Below are 17,620 nucleotides of genomic sequence, written 5' to 3'. Positions count from 1 at the left end.
TGGCATTATTTCTTAAGTGATTAGAATTTCTCATTGAAACCATGTAGGTTAGGAATTTTTTTCCCAGAGGTTTTAACAAGGAATTCTCAAAGGGAATTCACTGTGAGTGAATTCACTGTGAGTTTTGCTAGGATGGAGTTACCAGAGATTTGGTCCATTTCACCTAAATCATTGCGTTTACATCTACTGAATTGCTCAAAGTGTTCCTTTATGCCCCTTACAACGTCTGTGGTCTATAGTGAATTCCTCCTCCTTCCTGATACTGGTAATCTGCATCTCCTTTTTTCTGTCCATCTTGTTAGAGGTTTACATCAATTTTATTGACCTTTACAATAAACGAGCTGTTAGGTTTTTGTATTTCTCTGTTGTTTTTGTTTTGTTTCACTGATTACACTCTATTATTTCCTTCCTCGTGTTTCCATTTGCTTTCTTTTGCTTGTATTTGCTTGTTTCTTAAACTAAATGTTTAATTATTGATTTGAAACCTTTCTTCTTTTATAAGTATTTAATGCTATAAATTTCCTTCTCAGGAATGCATTAGCTCCATCCCATACATTATGTATTTTCATTTCATTCAGTTCAAAACATTTTCTGATTCGCCTGGAGACTTCCTCTTTTACTCATGGATTATTCAGAAGTATGTTATTTAATTTCCCAAGGATTGGAAACCTTCCTCTATGTTTCTGTTACTGCTTTCCAATTTTAATTATGTTCTAGTCAAAAAACATATTTCATACAAAGATAATACTTCAAAATGCTTAAGGTATGTTTTCTGACCCAGAACATGATTGCTGTTCATGAATATTCGATCTGCACTGGAAAAGAACGAACAGTCTTGTTGATGGGTCGAATGCTCAATAAAAGTCAATTAGATGTGATTTGTTGAAAGTCCTATTCACTTTTTCTACCTCCTTACTAATTATTGTCTGTAGCTTTATCAATCACTGAAAGATGTTGAAGTCATCAAGTGCAACTGGATTTTTCTACTTCTTCAGTTCTGTCAGTCTATCTGGTAAGCATGCGTGCATTCAGGATTCTGTCTTATCAGCTGTGGTGCTTAATCTCATGTATCAACGTGGCTAGGCTATGGTGCTCAGCTGTTTTGTAAAACACTAATCTAGATATTACTGTAAAAAAATCCATTAGATGTGATTAACATTTACAATCAGCTGACTTTAAGTAAAGATAACCCTCAATAATGTGAGCCTCAACCAATCTGAGGTTTGCTGGAGAAAAGGGAATTTTGTCTTAAGACCACAGCATCAACACCTACCCATTTCCAACCTGTCAGCCAGCAGTATGGGTTTTAGACTTACCAGCCCCCACCCTTCGATCTTTCTCCCTACCTCCTGCCCCCACTTTATATAATTACTTGTCCTGTCTCTCTGGAGAACCCAGACTGACACATTGGTGAACTGACCCTCTGACATCATGTAATGTCCTTGTTTATCCATGGTAATATTCTTTGCTCTGAGGTCTCTATGGCTCAATGTTAAAATAACAGATCCTGCTTTCCTTCGAATAGTGTTCTCCTGATATGTAACATTTCATTCCTTTTTAGACCTACCTGTATAATTATACTTGTAGTGGATTTCTTAAAGACAGCATATAGGATAGGGTCACATTTTTAGATTAATTCTGGTAATTTATGCATTTTAACAATATTGTTAGGTCAGTTAAATTTAATGTAAACATTGATGTTTAGATTTAGGTCTACCATTTTACTATATCTATTTAAAAAGCAAAACATTCTAATATCATTTGCTTTGCCTTACATTTAAACAAATAAACTCATTATTTTAAAATACTTAAAATACATATCATGAAACAATAATTCAATTAAACATGATCTGACAAAACAAAACAACGCAGACTTCTAGAACACCCATCTATGAGCAATATGAGCAATCTTTACCTGGACCTGCAATTATCACAGCATTTTTCAGTTCCCATTATACCCAACGAGGCTTTTCGCAGTTGTTTGTCCTCAAAATGAGACAAGATGATCCTATCCAAGAAAGAATAGAAATGTACATGCTAAATTCATTGCTAGAGAGGTGGCTGCTCCACTTCTGATCCAGTTCCCTGCTGATGTGCTGGGAAGCAGTGGAAGATGGCCCAAGTCTTTGAGCACCTGTACCACTTGGGATACCCGGAAAAAGCTCTAGGCTCCCAGCTTCAGATCAGCCCAGCTCCAGCCTTTACGGCCATTTAGGGAGTGATCCAGCAGATGAAAGACCCCTCTCTCTCTCTGCCTCTGCCTCTCTGTAACTCTGCCTTTCGAATAAATAAATAAAATCATTAAAAAAATTATTACTAGAAATGAGATAAAATCATCATTAATTGATCCACTTGAACTTACTTATGTGACTTCTGTTTACTCAGATGTAATGAAGCTTGCCTTAATATTCAGTACACATGTAACATAAATATTTTCTTAAAAAGTATCAAATTATTTAACAAAACTTTTATCTTAAAAGAGCACTATCCATAAATCCATGTTATTAACTGACATAAAATAATATGTACTGGGGGCCAGCGCTGTGGTGTAGTGGGGTAAGGCTACCACCTGCAGTGCCGGCATCCCATATGGGCTCTGGTTCGAGTCCCAGGTGCTCTTCTTCCGATCCAGCTCTGTGCTATGGCCTGGGAAAGCAGAAGAAAATGGCCCAAGTCCTTGAGCCCCCACACCCATGTGGGAAACCCAGAAGTAGCTCTGGCTCCTGGCTTCGGATAGGTACAACTCCAACAGTTGCAGCCATTTGGGGAGTGAACCAACGGATGGAAGACTTCTGTCTCTCTCTGCTTCTCCTTCTCTCTCTGTGTAACTCTGACTTTCAAGTAAATAAATAAATCTTTAAAATGATGATGATGATAATAATAATAATAATAATACATACTGCCGCCGACATCTGCTGGAATGAAGATATTTTTCCATCTTTGTCAACATCTGTAATTTATATAATCGAAACTTCTCATCACGTATCTCCATAAGTAGGTGCCTATCAATTAAAAATATCCACAGGAATATATAAAATGATATTATCAATTTTGTTACTATTTATTCATTACTGTTCAAAGTAAACAATACAAAAACTCACACTCCTATCAGGATAAAGAAATATTATTCAGAAAACATAAAGGAAATGTTTCAGGGCATTGGTCTGGGCAAAGATATTTTGGAAATGACCCCAAAAACACTGACAACAAAACCCAAAATTGGCAAATGATACTTTATCAAACTCAAAAGCCTATGTACAACAAAGGTAACAATTGAGAGTATAGACAATCTACAGAATGGAAGAAAATACTTGAAATCATGCATCCAACAAGGGATGAATAACCAGAGTATATAGACTCAAACAACTCAACAGTAAACATAAAAAACCCGATTTTAAAATGAGCAAAGGGCCGGCACGTGGCACAGTGAGCTAAGCTGCTATCTGCAATGCTGCCATCCCATATCAAAGCACCAGTCTGAATCACAGCTGCTCCGCTTTCCATCTAGCTTTGTTTTACTTTGCTTGTTTGTTTGGGTCACTTCCTCCTCCCTAGACAGAAGGAACAAGCAAAACAAATGCCCATACTCTCATAACTAGAACCTCCCTTATGTTCTTGGGTTCAAATGAACTACATTTCATTAACCTCACCTGTCTCAATAAACAATTTTAGAAAATAAAACAATAAGTCTCTAACAGCAAATCAAATGAATATTTATTCTTCTTGTGGGACTATAACAAATTAAAATATAATATTCCACGGCATACAGTTTGAAAACTTCTTAAAGTTCCTAAAAATATTATATTATCATTAATAGAACTCAGTTGGAACCAGTGAAATATTTATTGAACTGAGACTATTTCACAAATTATTCCCTTAAAAAAAAGTTGCAAGAGTTATTTGGTTTGACTATTTAAGATAATACAGGGGCCAGCGCTACGGTGTAGAAAATTAAGCCTCCGCCTGCAGTGCTGGGTGTCCCACATGCTCCACTTCCAATCCAGCTCCCCGTTAATGCACTTGGGAAAGAAGGAGAAGATGGCCCAAGTGCTTGGGTCCTTGCACCCACATGGGAGACCTGGAAAAGCTCCTGGCTTCTGGCACCCAGCCCAGCTCTGGCCATTGTGCCATTTGGGGAGTGAACCAGCAGATAGAAGATCTCTCTCTCTCTCTCTCTCACTTTCTATGCATCACTGCCTTTCAAATAAATAAATAAATCTGTAAAAAAATTTTATTAAAAAAGATAATACAACAGATAGCAAATATAGGCACTGGGATGTTGCTTATAGCATAGTTTCACCAACAAGAAATACAAAATTACATAATGACTGAATGATGATTGGACAATCTCTAAGTCACAGAATTCTGTATACAATAAACTAAAATTTTGGGAATTACAGTGACCTTTTGAGTTGAGAACCAGAAAGTCTCACTTATTCTTAACCTGTTTTTCTTTCTAGAAGAGATTTGTCATCACAATCACATAAAGCCATCCTCAATCCTTGTTCAATTCTTTTTTCTTTTTTTTCTTTTTTTTTTTTTTTGGTGATTAACCCAAGTTAAATTTCCCTTAGGACTAATGCAAAGAGCAACCTATCTATACAAAAAAATCAACCATGAGTTTTCCAGCACCATTATTTGATTACTCATCACTATTATTTCCTATTTAATATTTCCTATTAAATATTAATGATATAAGCATTTAAAATATCTTTTAAGATCCAGATAAACAAAAGTATATTGATGAGCCTGCAAAACTCAAGCTGTTGATGTCTTGAGCTCCTGTAGCATAATGCAAATTAAATCATAACTTGGTAGGAATCAACTGATGTTTGATACATCCCAAATTTAATAGTAGCGTGTACAGCTGTATTCTATCCAATTTAAACTGGTTCATTAAACCATGATATAGACACTGGTGTCAAAAGGGAAATAAGAGAAGGAAGAGTTTAAAATTTATATCAAACATTTTTAACTAATTGAATCCTTTTTTTTTTTTTTTTTTTGCCAACTTCAACTTAACTCTTACTTCCTTAAAGAAGCACTACCTGACCTTATTAACTGGGTAAACACAACACACCATGATATACTCTAACCACTCAAGGAAACTTTGCTTCATGGAACTTAACACAACTGTAATTTCTTTCACAGAAGTTGTAGCAAACATATCTGTATGATCTTAGACTCCTCTTTTTCAGGGGGCGGCTTTAAATGCATTCACAAATAACTGGTAGCTTTGGACGCTGCCTCAAACACTGTCTTAGAAAGAAGGAAATCTGTAAGTTGGAAGCAATGAGTGTTTTTACCTATTCAAGTTAGAATCTGCTGCAGCCCACAGTAGGTGACAAGAACTCTGAAGTCCATCACGGCCAGCTCTACCAATTTCCTGGTAATAGGATTCCATTTCCTTGGGAGTACCATAATGAATGACTTTGCGAATATCAGCCTTATTAATGCCCATTCCAAAAGCAATGGTAGCTATGACACACTGAGAATAAAAACAACACAGTTTTGGAATAAACAACACATGTTTAGCAGAACCAAACCTTACTTTAACAATTTCTATTAAGAATACTTTGTTCATTAACTAAAGTAATTAAACTGAATTTAATATAATTTCTACCAATCACTTATAGATTAAGAAATTATCCAATTTATAGATTAAGGATTGGTGACCAACAGCAACGTGATAGAATAACAATCGTTTTAAATAGCACTCTGACCTCAGAATCAGCTCTTAAGGCATTCTGGTTTGGCTGAAAAGCCCATGAGAGCATTTCAGGCATGGAAAGCCAAGACACTGTGACAAAAGAGTGTCCTACATGAAGGATCTCTGTCAGAGAGACCCCAGTGGAAAGAAGGCTGTACTTTTCTCTGAAGGGAGGAGAGAACTTCCACTTTGCTTATGGCCTTGTCTAAATACTGACAGAGTTCATGGATTCAAAAGACTTCCATAGCACTTAACTTCCCATGCAGGACTTCTGTCCTCAATCAATTATATTAAGAGAATTAACTGTAAAACCTGTTCTCAAACAGTTTGTGTGTGTGTGTGTGTGTGTGTGTATGTGTGCCAATTATTGAAATCCTTACTTAGTATAGAGTTGGTCTTCTGTGCATAAAGTTAATGGAAAATGAATCTTAATGGACAGTGGGACTAGGAATGGGAGAGAGGAAGTGGGTGGCGTGGGAGTAGGGGTGGGAGGGCGGGTATGTTGGGAAGAATCACTATATTCCTAAAGTTGTACTTTTGAAATTTGTACTCATTAAATAAAGGGTTTCTTTGGGAAAAGAAACAAAGAAAGAAAACCAAGTGCGATCAGACAGCTAAAAAGAAGAAAATCTGAAACTAGAGATCAGTAGAATTGGGAAAGTGGAAGCACCTGAAGGATTCTGACTCTGATCACACACACTTGTTGAAGGTTCAGGGAAACAAGCTCTTGCACTCCAATTGGTAGTAGCGTAATGAGTAGTCTCTTCGGAGGATAATTTGGCAGATCTCTCTACAAAATACTTTAAATGCAAATATCCCTTGGTGGGATTCAACTGCAGGAATTTATCCTATATAAATTTGGTTAAATACACAAAGACTATGTAAGTTTTTTGTAATATTGTCATGATGGGAATAAAACAAAAAATAACCTAAATGTAAAAAAAAAAAAAAAAAAAGGATTGGTGACCATAAAGTGGGATTTATGTTCACTTGGTATTAAAAAGTATTAAATAACATGGTTCCTATCAACACCTATAGATGAGTCACAGAGTGGCTCTTAAGATATAAGTGAAACTTACATATTACTATGAAGTTTCAAGTATCCTTACCTGGCTACATTTTAATGTTTTCTAATACTATTCAAAGATGGAAATAGCTTATTAAAGATAATAGACACATGATGTATTATCTCTGCATCTTGAAGAGAACAAAATGGATAGAGCATCTAATATGTAGAATATAATGAGATAACATTACATGACCTGGGGAGGTATTACGGAAAAAATACTGGTAAGTACAGAAAACTAAAAAAATTTAAACAAAAACTTATAAAGAGTTCAAAAAGATAAGAAAAATAACTATGATATACTACATAGACTAGAGGTAAAAAGTACTTACAAAGCAATGATTGTTTAAATTCTATATATTGATCTAACCAAAACTGTAATCTAGAGGAAAGGGAGTTAAAAATACAGAGTAATGAAAGAACAAGAAAGGATGTGAAAGGCAGCTGAACTCTCATCTTTCCAACTGAAGAGTCCACAGACAAATGCCTAAAACTAATAAACAGACACACAAAAGATTAGTAGTAGCACCATAAGCAAATTATGGCAAGATGCAGCGGTAAACACCAGAAAAACTAGGCACAGGAAACCCAAGAGGGGAAGACAAGCAAGGCTGAAGCTTTTCATTGTAAACACAGCAGAACAAATCGAATTGCAGGTTTACCTAATGAAAGTTAAAGTACCAATTAAGAGTGGAAAAAAAAAAAAAAAGACACGTGCTAAGATTGGCCAGAAGTTCAAAGAAAGAAAAGATAAGGAAGAAAATGAAATAACAAGAAAATGCTGACAACTAAAAGGAAGTATGACAAAGGACAGAAAATACAGGAATGAAAACTAAGTAAAGCTTTTAGGTAAATAAAATTAGACAATTATGCATTACTTAAGAGTTTAATAAGCAACACAATCATTCTAATCATATTATATTTAGATGGGATTAACTGATTCTACGAACATGATTTTCAAAATGTCCTTATAAACCCTCAGGTGTAAACAACAAAACTTTATCAAACAATTTATTCACAACTTTATTTCAGAGAGGAAATGAATTCAAGGCATCTGAAAAGGGAAAATGAAATACAAAAATAAAAGATACGAAACTAAAAGTGAAGATTAAAAGAAAGAATGAATAGTCAGAACCGGCGCTGTGGCGCAGCGGGTTAACGCCCTGGCCTGAAACGCAGGCATCACATATGGGCACCTGTTCTAGTCCCAGCTGCTCTTCTTCCGATTCAGCTCTCTGCTATGGCCTGGGAAAGCAGTAGAAGATGGCCCAAGTCCTTGGGACCCTGCACCCACATGGGAGACCCGGAAAAAGCTCCTGGCTCCTGGCTTCGGATCAGCGTAGCTCCAGCCGTTGCGGCCAATTGGGGAGTGAACCATCAGATGGAAGACCTCTCTCTCTCTGCCTCTCCTGTTTGTGTACCTCTGACTTTCAAATAAATAAATAAATCTTAAAAAAAAAAAAAAAGAATGAACAGTCACAGATGAAAAACGCACATCTACATACCAATATAATTGGATCTGGTTCTAAGAATAGGAAAAAAAGGTCTACATGCCTTTCTAAATCATAAATTAGAAAAAAAAACAAGATTCTTAGCATCAAGCAATCCAAGACACCAAGACCAAGGGAGGCCAGCTCTATTTTTAGGCCCACACTGAAGTACAAATCAACTGTAAAAAGAACAGAAACTAAATATGTAGAATTCAATATGTATTCAGAAGGCACAAAATAAAGACTCAACGGCAAATAATTCCAAGAACACAGTTATTCTATATTGATGATGAAATGTTGGATACAGTGTTTGAAAATCTGTGATGCAAATGTGGAGCTTCAGAATTACGTGTGGCAGGAAAGAAGTACACGGGGTCAGTTGTTAGATAAAACACAGCACCTAATGTCAACCTAGGGTGAAACAGTCATGGCTAATTTATTAATTTTCATAATGTGGATAAAAAGGTACAACATCCTACCACAGAAAGACAAAATACACTAGCACACACATAATATACCCTGCTAGGAATCAGGTATAGTTAATGATCACTGTGAAGTTGAGCCATATTTAATCATTGATGTTTAATGAAGCTGTGCATCGTCGGGAAAATCAGATGATACAACAAAACCTCCCATCACAATATAACATGGATAAAGTCTGTAGTCCCTGTTGTCCTTGTGAAGTGCTTTAATATCAATTAACAAGTAGTTATACAACAAGATAGAAGAAACCACTGAGCCTTGAAGACTGACCATCAAGTCCTAACAGTTAATCTAATTTCATCTGGTAATTTTCAAGCCACTGAAATAATCCAGAAAAAATAAAAAGCATTCAAGAATTTGGACAAAATTTCTGTTCTCAACAGCTGTGACAGCTGTTGCTATCTTTGGAAAGAAGGGAAAAAAAGAGGAAGATGCTTTCAGGAGGATGGTGTTGAGAGCAGCAGTTAAGCCACCACCCGGTTCCACTTAATTCCAGCTTCCTGCTAACTAGCACCCTAGGAAGCAGCATGTTACGGCTCAAGAACTTGGGCCCCTGCATCCATGCAGGAGATCCAGATTCCTGGCCCACCTCTAGCTCTTGTGCATACTTCGATAGTGAACCAACAGAAGGAAGATCTCTATCTATCTGTCTGTCTGTCTCTGTCTCTGCCTTCCAAATGAAGTTTTTAATTACCATGCTTTCATAAAAGGCATGCACTAGAGCATGACTGTACATGGTGAACTTTACAGACAGTACATACAAACCATAGTCTCTGAACAATGTGGACTAGTGGTTGATAATATCTATCTATCATAGAGAAGGCTGGATAGAGAGGTACGCCAGAGCTGCAGTTAAATTCACCTCTTCATGTGAGAGGAGGGCTATTCCACAGGTTTACAGTGACGGAGTGCAGGTCAACAGTGCTACAGGGTTGACTTCAGCCTACTACATTTAACTCAACTTTCAGTCCTTCCTAGTACTCTCTGACACCACTGAACCAGGCCAACCATCACAGGAATCTCAGCTGCAGAACTCACACATCAACTTCAACACCACCTTCTGTCCTTCAGCTTCTTCACCTTCAGACCAATCCCACCTAGTGCCGCAATCTAACATTTCTAAAACACTCTGAACTTGTTCAAAAACATGCAGGTGGTTTCCAAACTCCTCTGCACCCTCTCATGGTTCTAAGACATCTACAGGGACTAGCTTAGAGATTGGGCGGCTGTTGGATCCTCTGTAATATTCAATGAGAAGTATTTTAATTTAATCTGCTTTATTTAACATATAAAATTTCATTTAAATTAAAATGTCTAAGGCTGCAGTTAGGCACCTGGCCTAGCAGTTAGCAGCTAAGACACTGGTTAAGGTGCTTGTATTCCCTATCAGGGTGTCTTGATTCAGTTCCTGGCTCTGCCTCCCAATTCCAGCTTCCTACAGATCCTAGGAGGCAGCAGTAATGGCTCAAGTAACAGGGTTCCTGCCACCCACGTGGGAGACCTAGATTGTGTTCCTGGATTCCAGCTTTGGCCAGGTCCAGTTCCAACTGTTGTGGACATTTAAGGAATAAATCAGAGAATGAGAACTCCTTCTCTTAAATTAAAAAAAAAAAAAAAAATCTAAGGCTAAAACAGTCACAGAGGACAAACTTCATTTACTTGTTCAGACCTGACTCAAATTACATCTTCTTGGACATGGCTGCCATTCACACTAGTCTGCAACAGCTGACTGACCTACCTATCTCTGACATTACACGCTGCTTCTCTTTATCAGAGGGACTGCTCTATGCCCCAATACACACAAAGTATTCAAAAAAGACTCGGCAAATGAGTATTTAAGAAATGTGTTTCCACCCACTATGGGAAAAGGCAGTGAGATGACAACAGAGCCTCACACCTGAATGTCGTCTCTCATGAAACTATGATGAACCTCCTTCCTCCTGCTACAGCTCATGCCTGCATGGTACGTTCCACAGGCCACATTCAGTTTACGAAGTTCAGCTGTAACTTGTTCTGTCATCTTCCGGGAAGGACAATAGATGATGGTTGGACCTTCAAATTCCCAGTCAGAACTACAGAAGAAGAAGAAAACAACACACACATGTATTAGATATATGCTTCAGACCAGTTTGGGTTTTATCTTATTTAATGTGCTGTTCTACTTGCTAAGGGAAAGACCATAAAGGGGAGAGTATATGTAAAAAAGCATGAAGATCTTTTATGCACCAAGCACATGCATAAAAATCTACAAGGAGATCTATAGCATTAAGCATGGTCACACGTGGAGATGAGCTGTGTCAAGGTGCAAAAGCCTCTGATGCAGTTTCAGCTCAAATTAAGAGTTAAACCCAGAAACACGTTTGTTCCTTCCAGCAAAGAACTTGATAAAACTTATGAACTACTGAAATAAACAACTGGGGGAGAAACAACACACTAGATTTAACAACTAGTCTTAATTTTCTTAGGAGGGAAGTGGATGTTTACGTGGGCACATGCATAAACTTTGTTATGCTATACTTATTCTCTCTTAAATGATCAAGTTGAGCTTCTTTATTTACTAAAAAAGGTAATAGCTATTTTATAGTACTAAAATATCTTTAAAATTCAAAGTGTTCATGAATAATCTTAACACTATGAATGTTATAGAAAATGACATCTGTTAGAATTTCTACTATAGAAACTTGTGCTTATCTGCTAAAAGTATAAACAATGATTTCCATGGACATTTAATACCTCAAATAGATTTATTTATGCTGACTTAATATAAAGACTAAGTTGGATTTATGAGAATTTACTTTATTTAATTTTAAATATACATATCCTTTAATGATTTCAATTTTTAGGCTCCTGGCTTCAGCCCAGCCCAGCCCTGGCTGTTGTAAGGCACTTGGGAGTTGAACTAGTAGACCGAAGATGTCAATCTCAATCTGTGTGCATGTGTGTGAAACGGAGAGAGAGAACCAGTGGACAGAAGAACTCTTTCAATCTCTCTTTCAAAAAATAAACTCATCTGTAATTTAAATGCACTGTAAATACAGAAGTAAAATAAGGTTTAAGAAACATGTCAGCTCTATAAATAGAAGAAATGTGAATAGAAAATGAATGGCAGAGTTAAAAGAAGGGAAGAAATTGCAAATAAAAAGCAATACTAGGAAAGCTTGACTACTGTCCATTAAAAGGAAAAGTTCTGTTTATCTAAGATCTGTAATGGTTCCTCTATAATCACTCTCCTTGGAGGACTGAAAATGGATACAAAAATCTTTCTTGATCTGCTTTTAGAAAAACCATTTCACATCAAATACTAAGATCTTGGGTGGTCTTAAAAGTCAGGCTAAGGAGTGTTCTCTATAGGAAAGAGTTCCAGAGCAGTACTCAAAGACCTCGGAGCACGCTTTCAGATGATAAATCTTGACTGCTTAGCGTGCATCATGGCGTGCTGAGGAGGAGGGAGCTCTGTTAGCAGAGGTTATGACAATGCAAGTCAAAAAGCAACAAAGACCTCAACCAGCAGAATCAACATGAAAAACAGTGAGAAGGAAACATCAGCATAAGATATTATGAGGACAACAGTCTCATCAAAATAGAACATTGTCACCAAAACAAAAATGAGAAAGCAGACTGTTTCTTTTTGAAACAATCTTGTTTATAAAAAGAGGGAAGTCCCCTAGAGATTGAGACTAATATGGACTGAATAAGATGTTTGGCGAGTTAGGTCCTGATCTGACTGTGGAGGCGCTAGCCTAGAACAGACACCTTCTTCGAGAGAACGTTTTCCCGTTAGTACAGAAGGGAAGTGAAGCGCGATGTGCACTCACCTCAAAGAGAAGACCAGACAACCAGAACACTCAGAGTATAGTCACTCTGAAACAGGACAACTGAACAGGTAGCAAACTCTGCGTCTAAATCTCTCCTTAAGGTCCTCAAAACTAACTGCAGGGTTTCCTTAACCTAGGACAGGTCTTTCTTTTTATCCCCTTCTAGACAAAGGAAAGACTAATGGTACTCCTTAAACTCTACTTGCCAGGATTTGTTTAGTGTTTGTATTGGTAGGAGAAACATTAATGTATTGTATTCTGACTAAAAACCACATCACATGACTTGAAAATTATAAGCTTTTCACTGAGCAGACAGATCAGGGAATAAGGTTTAGGGAAGCTTCTTGGCGTAAATATAAAATGCCCTTACAAAAATAAACCGAAAAAAGTATGTGATAGTTTCTTCACCAATAAAATGAAAATAATATGTAGTGTATTGAGTACTGATAATGCCTAAACTACATCACTTATATAAAGCACCAAGGATATTCTGTGGAACATGGTATGTGTGTATGTGTGTGTGTGTGTGTGTGCATATATATATATATATATATCCAAGTCCACAGGAGGATGACTTAAAAATCCCAGGGGGTGGGCACTTGGTACATTTGCAGCGCCTGCATCTCAAATCAGAGTGCCTACATTTAAGTCTAGCTCTGCTCCTGATTCCAGCTTGCTGCTACTGCAGACCCTGGGAGATAACCTGTGATGTCTCAAGAAGTAGAGCCCCTGCCACCCACTGGGAGACCCAGATGGAGTCCCAGCTTCCCGGCTCTGGCATGGTCCAGCCCCAGCTGTTGTGGCCATTTGGGAAATGAACCAGAGGATAAAAGATCTGTCTATGCATCTCTGTCTCTACCACTTGGCCTTTCAAATAAAAATATATACTCAAGATTTAAAAACATATATCCTAAGACTGAAGATGGTTGTGTTATTAGTGAACTAGATGGAACTCAGATGAAGGATTCACTCTAGGTTTGCTCACTTGTCAATTATTAAGCATATATATTCCTGCTCAAGCAATAGTACAGAATACAAAAATATTAGAATTAGTTTCTATCTTCAAAAATGCACCTTTTCCTCAGTCACTGAATTGATTATATAACCCCACATCTGAGTTGAACCAAAGCTAGGTAGAATTTGAAATATGATAAACATGCATTAGAGAGAAATAATTAATAATAATAATAAGTAAAATATGTTTTTAAAAGGAAATGGTTAAGAAATTCATCCACCATTAAATCCTTACCTTGTCTTTTTGACGAGAAATTGCTTTAGGTCCTGAAGGATATTCCCTGTTTTTGGCCCAACTTCTAAATACAGGTTTGGTCGATCAAAGCTCGTGCAGGTAATCTGAGGATTGCTCAGCTTCAGGCAACGAACAATGTCTTCCCGCACTGAAGAACTTGCAGTGGCAGTAAGTGCAACAATTGGAACCTGAATGTGGTGAAAGTGATGTTTATTAAAGGGGAGGGCTCGTAAATCCCAGCATTCCCACCGCCTTCTCCCAAAGAGTGTGAAGACAATTTTCAAGTGGTAGTGCAAAATCCAACTTTGCAATTATTCTTATGGAAGAAAAAAACTTCCTACTTTTTTCTCAGCCATCTGAATAAAATATTTACCTTGTAAACATCAGAAATCATTTAGATAAAACATTAACTCCACAGGGTTTCCAAATTCAATTACATTGTCTTATTGAATTAGCTTACTTGTTAGCTATTTACCTCTCTGTTTGTTTTTAACACTTATTACATTTGTAATTGCTGATATAAGCAGTGGGTACACTATTTCTGATTTTTCACAAATTATGAATTTGTGAAATTCTCAATTCTCTCAATGCACTAAAATTCTAACTGTATAACAAAGCACTGAGTCTTTAAGGCTCTTATATTGACTATATTGGTGTATACCTTCTCAGATCTGGAAGCAAAGCTCCCAATGAGTGGGATAACTTCTCATTTTACTAGGTGAACCAGCGGCATTCCATATACAAAAATATGTATAAAATGAAACATGAATTATTTACTCATTCCTTGAGCAACCAAGGCATGTTCTATTTTCGGCCCAGAAAAGACTTCTTAACTGGATTAACAGCCAAAGCAGGTACCAGGAAAAACATGAATATCTAATTTTCAGAAACTCTAAGGTAGGATATCAATATCCCTCCCATAAAACTGGATTTAATATTTTTGTCCCTTTTTTCATTAGGGAGCTAGCTTCAATTATGCCATTACTTCAGAATAAAAAAAAAAAAGGACTATCCTAAAGTTCCTAGATCATGAGTTATTCCAATGATATAATTTTCTTAAAAACATTTTTTGGCCCATTAAAGATACAGGAAACAACTTCCTCATAAAATTGCTCTTCATATACACCGCACTGACCTCACAAACCAGCTTAAGCAACTATGTTGTATGTAAGTGGAAATTAGTAGCAAACTTGCTAATTTGCAAATAAACAAGTATAGACTTTGACTCAAAATTAAAACAAGGCATAATTTATTAAAAATTATAAACTGGGAGACCAGGAAAAGCACCTGGCTCCTGGCTCCTGCCATCGGATCAGCGCGGTGCGCCGGTCGCATCGCGCTGGCCGCGGCGGCCATTGGAGGGTGAACCAACGGCAAAGGAAGACCTTTCTCTCTGTCTCTCTCTCTCTCACTTTCCACTCTGCCTGTCCAAAAAAAAAAAAAAATTATAAACTACTTTAACAATATTACTTTACTGAATGAAAAATGATTTCAAAATTCACCTAAAACTATTTAACTTGAAGCAGTCTCTCAGATAAAAACAAATTAAATCAAAACCAATGTGACCAGGTAATTGGTATCATTTTTATATTCTATATCTTTAAGTTCTGTGTAACTATTTCTAATATGTAACTCCAAAATTAATCCCATTGATTTCTGGCTTACAATCAGACTGTTCTCTGAATTTAAAGTATCTATATAACAACTTAGAGATGAACAGGCCAATTTATAAATAAGTTAATTTCCCTAATCAAATATTAATATAGATATAAGGTTGCTTCCAAAAGCTCATGGAAAATTGAGTTAAAACATAAGTTTACAGTGATGCAAGAAATGTTGAAATCCACATATAGGTTTTTTCATACCATGCATTTCCTTGAACTTTTTGAAGGCCTCTCATGTCTGTGTTAACATGAGCAGGTATAGTAGAAACCATACTACTAAGAATAAGTGTAAAAATTACAGATTCTCTGAGGCTGGTATTATGACATAATGGATTGGGCTGCCACCTATAATGCCATCATCCCTTGTGAGCACTGGTTCAAGTCCAAGCAGCTTCCTTGAAACTTCCAATCCAGCTCCTTGAAAATGTGCCTGGGAAAGCAGCGGAAGATGGCCCAAATGCTTGGGTCCCTGCACCCACATGGGAGACCCAGATGAAGTTCCTGGCTCCTGGCTTCAGCCTGACCTACTCCTGGCCATTGTGGCCATTTGGGAGAGTGAACCAGCAGTTGGAAAACTCTCCCTCTCTCTTTCTGCCTCTCTGTAACTCTGCCTTTCAAATAAATAAATAAATCTTTAAAAAAAAAAAAGCAAACTGATTTGGGTGATAAATTATACTTCCACCTAATTATATCAAGTTCTTAATTTATGAAATTTATTCTTTAAGTTGACAAGTCTTGCTTTCTTTGGTAAGAGGTGCCATATTTTGTTAAAATAAGTAATGAAATACAGATTAGCTTCTGACTTTAAAAATTTAGGAAGATTTTAGTCACATATTTCAATGGTATAACACCCACACCTTGAGAGAATTATAACTACTCCATCTGCCTCAAATTTGGGTCATGTTGCTAATTCTAACTCTGTACTCTCAACATCCCACACACACACCATTCCTTCATTCACTCATCACAAATAGATCCTGGTGTACTACAGGCCAATCGTAGTAACAGGTGCTGGAGAGATAGTAATGGAAAGAACCAGCGTATCTTATGGCTCTCACAGTGCCTCTTGTTTGAATTTTCTGGAATTTTCAAACTGATGTGGAGCTTCCTGTTCGCCTGTTCTTTCTCAAGACTTAATTTGACTGCTTCCCTCCAATGAGGATCTTTGTGACCAATGGTTTCGTGATTTCTTTGCTATTTTTCAACTTATTGAATAATATGGTGTGAAGCATCCCAGGTTCAGGCCAGTTGTCTGAGTGTAACTGGAATTCAACAAAAAAAAAGCACCAAGAACAGTGAGGAAAACGACAGCACTATGGCCACCAGGTGGCATCTCTCACCACTTCGCGCTAATAAAGACAGTCCTTGAAAGCATCAGGGGATAAAGGTTTTCCAGCCATTGCTTTACAAACAGCCTGCCCCAGGGGCTCAACAGAAGGAAAACGCTACTTTTAATCATCCCAAGAAATGAAAACGATCCAATGACATCCATAGCCAGACATAATAAAAAATTTAATTCAACCTGAAAATTGTTTAAGAACTGCATAAAATATTTAAAACTCCTTTAACACAATCCTTCTAGAATCAAAGACCTAGGAAAGGATTATAGTAAACAGTTTTCCTAGTTTCCAAGAGCTGATTTCAAACAATTCTAAATTAATGGAAATTGGTCCTCCAGTTGAACTGCACCTAGTGATTTTCTCATAGACACCCCTTTTCTAGTAGTGTACTATCACTAGTATTCTTTCCATATTATTTGCACCACCCCACATACGATTAGCTATTTGGTATTATTATTTTACAGATGTAGGTTAAACATTCCTAATCTGAAAATCCACAATCTTCAAAAATTTTAAATCTGGGACACTGAACATAAAGCGACAAGCAGGGATTTCCATAACATAGGAAAATTTGTTTCAATGCACAAAATTATTAAAAATATACACTGCCTTCAGGCAACGTGTATAAAGTATATATGAAACACAAATGCTTAGTCTTGGTTGTATCCCCAAGGTATCTCATTATGTGTATTCAACTATTCCAAAACCCATTAAGTATTGGCAAAGGTAAGAAGAAGCTAGGTTGTTCATACATTACTGGTAGAAATATAAAATGATATAGCCACTCTGGAAAACAGTTTTGC

General features: G+C 36.9%; 1 protein-coding gene across 8 annotated transcripts in view; it reads right to left on the bottom strand.

The window, feature by feature from the left end:
- The window catches only part of WRN (WRN RecQ like helicase), a 138,212-nt gene that overhangs the window by 45,568 nt on the left and 75,024 nt on the right, over nt 1-17,620 (bottom strand). For all 8 annotated transcript variants that reach the window (XM_051834121.2, XM_051834127.2, XM_017339061.3 and 5 more), the window contains 5 exons: nt 13,814-14,001; nt 10,647-10,821; nt 5,307-5,488; nt 2,901-3,002; nt 1,916-2,008 (listed from right to left, as the gene is read on the bottom strand). In XM_051834121.2, the coding sequence (XP_051690081.2) occupies nt 1,916-2,008; nt 2,901-3,002; nt 5,307-5,488; nt 10,647-10,821; nt 13,814-14,001 (740 nt within the window). The remainder of the gene's footprint in view (nt 1-1,915; nt 2,009-2,900; nt 3,003-5,306; nt 5,489-10,646; nt 10,822-13,813; nt 14,002-17,620) is intronic.

This window comes from Oryctolagus cuniculus, chromosome 2 (assembly GCF_964237555.1).
Source record: "Oryctolagus cuniculus chromosome 2, mOryCun1.1, whole genome shotgun sequence".
NCBI classification, from domain to species: Eukaryota; Metazoa; Chordata; class Mammalia; order Lagomorpha; family Leporidae; genus Oryctolagus; species Oryctolagus cuniculus.
The sequence above is the reverse complement of the archived record's forward strand: the minus strand, read 5'-3'. Positions and strand labels throughout refer to the sequence as shown.